The sequence below is a fragment of the Platalea leucorodia genome, assembly GCF_965183815.1.
Source record: "Platalea leucorodia genome assembly, chromosome: 1".
Lineage (NCBI taxonomy): Eukaryota > Metazoa > Chordata > Aves > Pelecaniformes > Threskiornithidae > Platalea > Platalea leucorodia.
Genome location: NC_138823.1, coordinates 168,568,554 through 168,579,205, shown reverse-complemented (window position 1 = coordinate 168,579,205; position 10,652 = coordinate 168,568,554). Strand labels below are relative to the sequence as shown.

At 68.6% G+C, this 10,652-nt stretch overlaps 1 protein-coding gene across 2 annotated transcripts; it reads left to right on the top strand.

The window, feature by feature from the left end:
- Positions 1-1,654: 1,654 nt before the first annotated feature.
- LOC309590425 (uncharacterized protein) lies at positions 1,655-7,535 on the top strand. Of its 2 annotated transcripts, none has more exons than XM_082311600.1 (5): positions 1,655-3,096; positions 6,690-6,758; positions 6,941-7,000; positions 7,207-7,281; positions 7,397-7,535. In XM_082311600.1, exons 1-5 carry the CDS (start codon positions 3,004-3,006, stop codon positions 7,529-7,531), a joined length of 432 nt encoding a protein of 143 aa, XP_082167726.1. In that variant the 5' UTR covers positions 1,655-3,003; the 3' UTR covers positions 7,532-7,535. The 2 variants fall into 2 exon arrangements, with proteins under 2 accessions (XP_082167726.1, XP_082167725.1); XM_082311599.1 differs by having other exon boundaries at positions 1,655-5,845.
- The last annotated feature ends 3,117 nt before the right edge of the window (positions 7,536-10,652 follow it).

The following is a 10,652-nucleotide window of genomic DNA, read 5'->3' as shown; positions in this document are numbered from 1 at the left end:
CAGGCTGCCCAGGGCAGGGGCTGAGTCCCCATCCCTGGGGGGATTGAAAAGCCGGGGAGATGTGGTGCTTGGGGACATGGGTTAGTGGTGGCCTTGGCAGTGCTGGGTTAGCGGTTGGACTTGATGATCTAAAAGGGCTTTTCCAACCTCAATTTTGTGAATGGGAAAAAATAACAAAGGGTGGCACTGTTATTTCAGTGGGGACGAGGCTGGTAAAGGGGGAGAACCCAGAAGGGGAGAAGGGAATAGCAAAGCTGGGGGTAAGGAATGCTGCCGTGAGTGCCATTTGGGAATTATCCCTCATATTATAATTGGGTATTATTATAATACTGTCCTTAATTATAATTAGGCAATTGCTCCTAGCACAGGCACAGGAACACCTGGAGGTGCCGCCCACCAAGCCTGCCTCTCCCCAGCCGACTTGAACCCATATCCTCCGGTTGGGTGGCGATTTCATGGCATTACAGCGCTGAGAGGTGTCCCCAAGCACCACATCTCCCCGGCTTTTCAATCCCCCAGGGATGGGGACTCAGCCCCTGCCCGGGGCAGCCTGGGCCAGGGCCTGGCAGCCCTTTGGGGAAGGGATTGTTCCTAACACCCACCCCAACCCTGCCCTGGCGCAGCTTGAGGCCGTTCCCTCTCGCCCCATCGCTTGTTCCTGGGGAGCAGAGACCGACCCCCCCGGCTCCAGCCTCCTTTCAGGCCGTTGCAGAGAGCGATGAGGGCTCCCCTCAGCCTCCTCTTCTCCAGGCTGAGCCCCCCCAGCTCCCCCAGCCGCTCCTCAGGCCGCCGGGTTGCTCCTGGGGAGCTGCCGGGGCCCCGCAGCCCCGCCCGGGTGTCGATGGCATCGCCAGCTCCGCCCGTCGCAGCACCGGGCAGGCGACCCAGGCTGAGAGCCAGCGGCCGGGCCCGACCGGGGAGCCCCATTAACGGTGCGAGACCCCGGGAGCTGCCGAGCCCCCGCAGCTCGCGAAGGGCGGGAAGCGCGGGGCCGCGCCGCGGGCCCTGGCGCCGCCGCAGGGACGGGGCGGGGGGGACGGGGACGCCCCCGGTGCCGCCTTCGCCCGGCGGCCGGAGCGTGGCGGGACGGAGCCGCCGGGCCGGCCGGGAGCGGGAGCCCGGAGGCGACAGCGGCTGACGGGAGGGCGGACGCGGCCGGGCCCGGGCCCGGGCCCCTCCGCCGCCGGTGCCCCCGGGGCCGGGCCGGGCCGTGACCCCCGCCGCCCAATGGCAGAGCGTCCCCGAGGTCACGTGAGGCGCTGCGCCAATCACGGCGGGGCCTGGGGGGCCCGAGAGTGGCCGCCACAAAATGGCGCCGCCGGTGAGAGTAGCCAATCGCGCGGCCGGCGCGTGTCACGTGGGGGCGGGCCGGCGCGTGGGCTTCTGGGAGTGTGGCACACTTCCGGGTCAGGAGAGCGCGGCGTGCTTCAGGCGGAGCTTCTCGCCGGAAGTGCGACAGCGGATGTTTACGCGAGGGGACACGCCCCTTCCGCCGCTGTTGCCGTGGTAACGCGGGACGCGGCCTCCTGCTTCCGCGTCGCCCCGCGGCCGCCGCTCCCCGTTCCCCGCCCCGGGGCCGCCCACGGGGCCGGGGCGGGCGCTGGGCCCGGCGGGAGCTGGCGGCGGAGCGGGGCCGGGCCCGCGGCGGCGGAGGGGCCCGCGGCGCCCGCTCGGTGGGAGCCGGCGGCCTCCGGGCTCCCTGAGCCGCAGGGGTGCCGCGGACGAGGGGTTCGGCCGCGTACAAATCGCCCTCGGGGATATTCGCAAGCGGCGATTTTAACAGCAGTGTATGGAAGTGGGGTTTAGCGGCGGGCGAGGGCAAGGTTCGCTCTAGGAAACGAGAGGAAGAGAGAGAGGGAGGGACAGAAAGGGGAGATGGAGCCCGAGGAAAATGCACGGAGGGAAGGGGCCCCCCCGCCCCGTCGGGGGCTCGGCACGGCCCCCGCGCCCTCAGCTCCCTCCAGCGAGGAGCCTCGCTGCGGCTGCACCCACCCTGGCCACCGGCCGGCTCAGCGGTTCGCGGCCGAGGATTATACAGGGCTAACGGTGCTTTCAGGCTTGTCTGCAGCAAGGAGAGAATCACAAAAATTCAGCAGTAACTGATCGTGAACTGATCTCGCGTCTACAAAGTGATGAAATGAGGTTTGCTATAACATTTGAGTCGATTCACACGCGCACGCCAGGCCTAAATACTCGCGCTATGCGCAGTTAAAGGCACCAGCAAAAATTCCCCGCCCGGTTTAGGGAAATACTCGCTGCAAATGGCTGTCCCAACGGGCGAAAGTCGAACCTCGAGGAGCGCCGGAGATCGGGCGAAGGTTGACCCTCGAGGAGCGTGGAACGCCGGAGATCGGGCGAAACTCGAACCTCAAGGAGTGAGGAGCGCCAGAGATCAGGCGAAAGTCGACCCTCGAGGAGCGCCGGAGCTCAGCTCATGCAAACTTAAGCGCCGCAGCTCCGAGAGGCGTCCTGCTCGGAGGCAGGTGCTGGTGCAGCCCCCTGCAGCCCAGGAGAGCTGGAAGGGTCTCCCGTGGCGCCGCCGTTTACAGAGTCGCGAGCTGATTGACTTCAGGCGTCAGTGAATTTCCCTTCTGCTTTCAGAGCCTGTGTTGAAGCTCACTGAAGTTCTCCAAAATGCCAGTGGCGCTGGTGCAGCTCCTCCCGAGCTCCAGCCCAGGTACGAGAGGCCCCAAGGCTGCCGGGGCTGCCTCCCTGGGACAGACGGGGCTGCCCCCGCCGCAGCCACGTAGGAGTTTTGGTACGGTCAAGGGACGCTCCACCGCCAAACTCAAAACGCAAAGGCCAAGTGTTGTCGGGAGCTACTGAGATCGTAAAGCGGCTTCGCTTCCCGTGCTCTGCCAGGTGCAAAAGAGGAAAGGGAGGGGATGCACCACCGCAGAGGGGGACGCCGCGGCGGAGGGAGCTGTACCGGGGCGTCACGGGGGACGGTGAGCAGCTCTTGACGTCCCCGGGTAACGGGCAGAGCCGGCGCCCAGGCGCGGGATGGCGGCAGCGGGGGCTTCCCGCGTGTTTGAACCTGTCGGGACTGCGCTGGAAGGGCTGCTGGGCCCGTTATGGACAGCTCGTGGCTACCAGGTTGGGGTTTCAGGTGGCTCGTGGCTACCGGGTTGGGGTTTCAGGTGGCTCATGGCTACTGGGCTGGGGTTTCAGGTGGCTCATGGCTACAGGTTCTGCTCCCAGCAGCCCGGGGGAGTTTTGTGCTGGGAAAACGCAGGGTCTGGGTCTCTCTGAGCTGACGGCCGCCTCTGAAAACGTCCCTGCGGGTGAGCTGCCTGCCCTGGGCGCCCGGGCAGCGATGCCGCTCCGCTCTGCGAGAGGCGCCCGTGTCCTGGGGCTTGGGGTTTTTTGTTCCTCCACCTTAATTGGAAATGGAAGAAGCAAAGGTATAACGGGGCAGGAGGGAACCCGTGGGCACGGGAGAGCTGTTGGGGCTGAAACGGGAAAACCGGGCGGGAGCGCTGGCGTAAACCCTGCTGCGGCGCGCACGCGTCACGGGCGGAGGGGCGCGGACGTGACCGACCGCGCAGGCAGGCACACGCAAAGGTGTCGCCCTGGTTCACGCGTCACCAACCTGTTTTGTCTCCTTTATTCCCTCTCCCCTCTGTTTTCCCGTCCTTTCCCCCGCTCAGCATCCCCCGATAAATCTCGCGCCATCTCCAAACACCCTCGGTGCCGGTAACCCCCGTCGGTGCCGTCTCGGCGGGGCCGTCGTCCCCTTCGGTAGCCCCGGGAATCGCTGAATTGGGGCGCTCCCTTCGCACTGATGAGGCGACGGTGTTCCTCCGCCCGTCTTTGTTCCTCTGCCCCTTCGATCGGAGAATCATAGAATCCTTTGGGTTGGAAAAGACCTTTAAGATCACTGGTGACCGGCCGCCGGCTGGGTTTAACTCCGTTCACCACAACTCTTTGGGCCCGGCCATCCGGACAGTTGTACCCAGCGAAGCGTACGCCCATCCAAGCCCTGAGCAGCCGGTTTCTCCAGGAGAATGCTGTGGGAAACGGTGTCAAAGGCTTTACCGAAGCCCAGGCAGACAACGCCCACAGCCTTCCCCTCCTCCACCAAGCGGGTCGCCTTGTCACGGAAGGATTAGAATCGTAAAACCTAACAGTAAATATTTCTGGAAATGGGAAAATCTGGGTGATGAGGAGTGCCAGGCCGGGAAAGCCTGGGTACAATCACCCGGCTGCAGCTGCAAACCTCTGCGTGACCCAAAACTCAAAGTCCTAAATCCGAATGAGGTCAGGAGAGAGGTGCCCAGGGTCCCAGCCCTCCTGGGGGCTACCTCATGCCGAGGAAACGTCCCTCGGCACGGACAAGGGCTGGACCGATGGGGTAGGCGCGAATGACGTGGGACAACGTGCCTGCAGATCGAGAGACGCTCTCCTAGAGTTTGGGAAGCAGAGAGATGCTCTACAGACGTCAGCGCTCTTTATCTGAATAAATAATTATATCCAAGTACTTTTGCCGGCAGAAAATAGGGAGAGGGAGCAGGGCAGGGCCTGGAAGCTTGAGTGGGACGTGACGCTTCGGTGGGTTTGCGGCAGAAGGAGGAACTGGCCACGGAGGGAGTTTTTTGGAGCAATGATGGTTTCTCTGTATCTTGAAGCCCCCAGACTTAGGCTGGAGACCCGCGTTTTGCCAGGGCCCGGCTGTTACGCTCGCTTCTCCCGTGAGAGGGTGGAATACGTGGGCTGATGTTGGACTGGAAGTTGGATTCAGGGGTTGGCTAGTTGTTCCGGCATTAGTCTGCAAATCCGGATGCTAGGCCTCGACTACGAAGAACCAAGAATAATTCTGGAAATCACTTCCTTTGCTCGCCTGTCTGTAAACGCTCTGACGCCTCCGAGCTTTGGATTAAAGTGGCACGTGAGCAATCAAATCTCCTTTTCTGAGGCAGCTGAACACGCTGCAGCCTCCTTTTTATCAGCGAGGCAGATGATTATCCCGATAATCAGGAAATATGTGGTTTCTCCCTACAAATAGCCTTCGATCTAACGCAACGAGCCCTCCGGGCTCCGGGGTTTTTCTGATTTATTTCCCCGGTTCGGCAGTGTCGCGCCCCGGGGCCGGTGCCCGTGTTTTCCGGCTGGTCTCTCGGCGGCCCTCCTGACGCAGGCTTCTCTGTAACCGCTTTGCTGGATTTCGTGCTTGCCTTTAGTGAAGGCACACTTCCTAAAGATCCCGTGTCTCCCGTGTGCGGTTCCTCCACAGCTGAATTCTTTTTTCTCTCTTTAATCCCCCTTGCTGGCACTCCATTCCGCCTGTAGCACTCGCATCCCAGCACCGGCAAGCGCAGCGCGGTTTTTTGGGGAGCTCGGGGCTCCCCTGGCCCCTGGAGCAGCTCCGCGCCCGAGACCCTGATGCCTGGGATTGCAGATGGGATGAAGAGGTGGGGAGAGGAAGAGGAGGGGCCCCAAGACACCAGTTCTGGGGCGATGCTTCCTCCAACCCGTCCCAACCCAAACTTTGGGACAGCAGAGGGGTCTCTGCCCCGTCCCTTGTCCAGAAGCGACGGCGCTGCCCGCACCCGCCCGTCCCTCCGGCCCCACCGAGCTCCCTTGCTCTCCCCGGCGTCCTGCGGCGACAGCTCGCTCCGATCGACCGCGGCGGCCGCCCCGCAGCAGCCGCCGCCGCTGACATCAGGGGCCAAGGTCCAGGCAGGAGAGCACACGGCGGCACCGGGACAGCCTGAGCCGGGCGGCCGTGCCCCCGCGCAACACCATGAGGCTGTGGCTGCTCTGCGGCTTCGCTGCCGCCGTGGCCCTCGTGGCTGTGGCCGGAGCCGACCGCGGCGACTCGAAGAAGGTCGCCCGGGGGAGAGAGGTTGGTCGTGTGCGGAGGGGGGTTAAAGCTGGGGAATAACAGGGCCGGGAGCGGGGAGACCGTGGGGAGAGCACCACGGGGAGGGGGAAACCTCCCCTGGCACGGCACAGCATGGCACGGCTCGGCATGGCGTGGCACGGCTCTGGCACCACAGGAAGCAAACCTTGTCCCCAGGGGACACCGGCTGCTCCGTCACCAGCACCCCGTGCCTGCCAAATCCCGGGCGAGCGGCTTTGCCACCCTCCCTATTCCCTGTGCCGCTCTGGGCGCCGGTGGGGCTGAGGACGGGCTCGGGGCACCGAGGTCTGGCCGAGCCCTTCACCCCCAAGGGCCACCGCAGCGGCAGGGCTGCGCTCTGCGGGCGCCGTGGGGGCCGTGTGCTCTGCCAGGGCCCCTCGGGCAGCCGCGGCGCTTGCACAACCGGCAAACATTTCATCGGGGGTGGCGAGGGGCTGAGCAGGGGAGGAGGGAGGCGGCGGCAGAGGCAGGTGGTCCGGGTGCCGCGCGGGGGGACAGGGGGCTGCAGCCCGGGACGGTGGCTTCACCATGCCGACGGAAAGCAAGGGAAGGGCCAGGGACAGGGAAGGAGGGTGGGAGCAGGTCGTTTCCAAAATACAGCCCAAAACATGGCCAGGGATCGGGTGCCTGAGCGGGGACGGAGCTGGGGAGGGCCTGGGCACCGCCAGGCACAGGGTCCCCATCCCAAGGTGCTCCCTGCCCGCACTTCCCTGCCCACAGCTCCCTGCCCGCACCCCTACCACCCAGCCCGGACTTGGGGACGCTTAGAGGGACCCTGGGCGGCAGCGGGCTCCGGCAGAGCTGGTAACGACCCTTCCCTCCACAGGGGACGAGCGGCGGGGGCCGGCGCCGGCCCCACAGACCCTGCTCCGGGTGCTTCTCCGTCCTGAGCGAGGTGAGCCGGCAGCGCCGGGCCGTGGCCATACCACACCACCGAGGCGGCCGCCGCGGGGGCCGGGGGAAGCGGTGTGTGGGGAGAGGAGGAAACTCGGTGCCGCCAACTCCTCGGTGTCACCCCGACGGTGTCCGACGGCCCCACGGCACCGGCCGCTCCTGCACCCATGTCTCTCCCCGCAGGAGTCACGGTCGATGTCCGGGCGCGCCGGCGAGGACGATGATGTTCAGCTGGGCAAGCGGGTGCGTACGGAGCCGGTGGCGGAGGGTGAAAGGTCCGGAGGTGCCGCATCGTGCCAGGCGGTGCCGGCCCCAGCGCCAGAGCTGCGGGGGGGGTCACCCGAGGCAGCCCTGCCCGCAGGCAGCCCCGGCCATGTGTCCCCCCGGGACGGGCTGGCCCCTGGCCCCATCGCCCTGGGCGTGGTGTGACGCTGTGCTTGCTCCCGCAGGAGAGAGCCAGGAGGGAGGACAAGGAACCGGCGCAGCCCGCGGGACACCGCGGCAGCGTCCTGCTGCCACGACAGGTAATGGCGGAGCCCCGGCAGGACCCCGGCCCCGTCTGCTGGCAGCAGTGAGCCTCGGGGACGGGGACCCCGGCCATCGCGGGCCCCCCCCAGCAGACCCCGCTGTGTCTTGCAGGAGGCGCTGAGCGCCCGGACGGCGCGGCGAGGAGCGGTGTCGGCGGCCAGGCACAGCGCTGTGCCAGGAGAGAGCCGGGGGCCCAGCCGCCCCCAGGCTGTGCCGTGGGCTCCGGCCGCCCCCTCCCAGCCCTGAGGCAGCCGGGGGGGCCTGGGCCCCCCCCAGTGCAGAAGTGAGCCTCTGCCCGTGCCAGCTCAGCCCCGCTGCCCCCCGTGCACCCCCAAAGTGCTTCTCGGGGCAGCTCCCCGCCCGCTTTGCCAAGCCACCAAATAAAGCCGACGAGCCGGAGAGAGTGGGTGCGTTTGGCGGGGGGACAGACGGCGGGTGACCCTCGGACGGGGCAACCCTGGTGCTCCCACGCCGGGAGGATCCCCTCCCGCTCGGCCCCTGCTCACACACCTCCTTCCCCCCGGCCGGCGCTGCCTGCCCCTGCCCGCAGCCGGCCCTGCCTCCAAAACCCGGCCCCACGCACAGCACCCGGCCGGCAGCACGCTGGCCTCCGCAGGTTTCTTGCTTTGGCCGGGCGGAGAAGGGCAGGGAGCCCGGTGCCCTGCCTAATTAGCGTTAATGAAGACGATAACCAGAAGCAAACGGGCGCAGCTGCACCGGTAGATGGGCTACCGGGCAACGGTGGCAACCCAGACTTCACAGCCGATCAGGCTGTAACGGGGCGGGGGACATGCAGGGGCAAGGGAGCGCTGTGTGTCCTGTCCGTGTGTCCTGTCCGTGTGTCTGGAACACGAGCTCAGCTTCGCTGCTGGTTGAACCCCCGACGGGGAAGGTGGCAGCTGCGTCCCCCAGCTGGAGCAGAGACCCTGGGTGCCCGGGCACCAGGCTGGGCTCCAGTGGCTGGGATGGAGGGTCCTGACTGGGGAAACTGGGGAGAGTGGCTTCTGACATCCCTTACAGGCCATACTGGGCGTTACTGGTCTGTGCTGGCCTCCAACAGCCAGGCAGGAGGGTCCTGGCTGGGGCTGCTGGAGGCGGCGGCTCCTGATGTCCCTTAAGGGCGGCCATGGGGCCGTTGGCTCCGACCCATCCCGTCCCCGTCCCCGTCCCCGTCCCCCACCATGGGCAGCCGCGGGGCGCAGCACGGTGGTGGCGGTGACGGGGGGGACACCGTCAGCCCGAGGGGATGCTTGGGAAAGGTCACCGCGTCACTTGGCAGCGAGGGCTCGGCGCTGACGTGCCAGGCAGCGAGCGGGCTCGGTGCCGGCACAGGGATGGCGGCGGCTCGGCGGTGCTTGCAGCCCCTCTCCTGCCTCGGCCCCACGAGCACCGCTTCACGGCACGGCGGCGATGGGCTGCCCGAGCCAAGAAGCTGCCTGGCACGGGCGGTGGGACGCGTCGGGGTCCGTCCGCTCCGACGAGCGCCGCGTGCCCCGGGCGGGAGCACGGCACGGGCAGGCTTGCTGCCAGCCGCGAGGGGCCAAGCTGCGGGACCCACACGGTTGCGGGCAGGAGCCTGCTCAGCCCGTCCCCTGCCCCGCAGCCCGGGGACCGACCCGGCTGAGCCGTGTGGCGCTTCCCAGCCCTCCCCAGCGCCCACCGGGGCCAGCGGCCGCAGGAGCCACGGGGAGGAGACAGCGGCAGCGTCACCATCACCGTTTTAATGCAGGGATTGGGGTGGGGGGGACACCACGGACACCGATGGGGGCTGGGGGGCCGAACGCCACAGCAGCAAGCGTAGGGTGCGGGAGGTGTCCCCCCGGGAAGGCTGGGCTCCGCCGAGCGGCCAGGACCAGGGCCGGCTCCTCCGGCGTGGCCAGCAAGATGGCTCAGCCACCCCCTCCCCAGCTGGGGCCAGATCCTGCTGCGAGCAGCCCCTCCGCCCGGGCTCCAGCGTGGTGCCACAGGGATGCTGCAGTGTGGGAAGCCACGAGGGCTCAGCACCGCGCAGGAGCCAACACGGCGCTGGGACCGGTCACGGTGCCGCAATGTGGCTTGACCGCCCTCCGGGCCCAGCGGCCAGCGGCGAGGGGGGCCTGGCGGTGGGGCGGACAGGCGGCGGGGACAATGGCGAGGTGGGCGCCGGCCCAGCTGGGGGGCTCGGGGCGCCGGTGGGCCGCCCGCAGCGATGCCAGCTTGTCGGCGAAGCGGAGCAGGCTGAAGAGCAGCGGCCGCGCCAGGGCAGCGGGGCCGCGCAGCCGGCGGGTGCTCTCCATCTGCAGCGGAGCGGGGGCCGGCGGCAGGCCCGGCACCACCGGCAGCACGGTCTGCAGGAAGGCGACGGCGTCGGCGCCCTCCGCCCCCTCGGGCAGCCCCAGGCTGTTGTGCCGGGACTGGATCTCCAGCGCCCGACACCGTCCCTCCAGCCGCCGGACGGCATGGCGGAGGCGCCGGCGGCCGCGGGCGAGGGCGGCCATCTCCTGCGCCCGGTCCCGCTCCAGCCGCTCCAGGCGGCTCCGCACGCCCCACACCTCCCGGCGCACTGAGCGCAGGTCCCGGCACAGCCGCTCCAGCTCCTCCGCCAAGACGGCGCAGACCCGGCTCACGTCCACCCACGGGTCCTGGGCCTCGCCGGGGGGCTCCCGCGGGGCCAGGGGACTCCCCCCGGCGCGCCTCTTCTTGGGCGAGCTCGCCCCACCGCAGCCGCCGGGACACACGCCGGAGCCCGGTGGGGACGCGGCGCCCGCCGGCCCCGCTGCCAGCCAAAGGGTGGGAGCTCAGCCCCTGCCCCGGCGCCGCCAGCCCCCTCCCACGCCGCCCCCCAGCCCGGCCCCGGCCCCCCGGTACCTTCTGCAAAGGGTCTTTTGGTCGCCGTCCCCGCGGCGGGGGGACGAGCGGGTGGGCGCATGCCGATGGCAGGGCGGGCGTCCCCCGGTGTGGCGGTGCCACGTGCCCCCGATGCTCGGGTCTCGGCGAGGCTGCCGGGGGGCACCGCCGGCACCAGCGCCCCTGGGAAGTGGCACAGGCACCGGTCAGTGGGGGCAGCCCCCCGAAATCCCCCCGCCCGGCAGCGCTGCCCGTCCCTGGGTGCTGGCAGAGGGCCCCACGCGCGTCCCCAGCCCCAGGGGACGAGGGGCCACCGCTCCCGCCGGGGCCTGGCCATCGCTCCGCTCTGTGCCACAGGGCATGCAGGAGAGGGGACGTGCGGCCATGGTGCCGTCCCTGCCTGGCGCTGAGCCCCCGCTGCCGCCTCCGGTGCCACCCACCTGCTGCGGAGGGGCTGCGGCCCCCGGTGCCCGGTCCTGCGGTGCTGCCGGCAGCCGCTGGCCGGGCCAGGGTGGGCGCAGGGGCGGCGATGTCCCGCAGG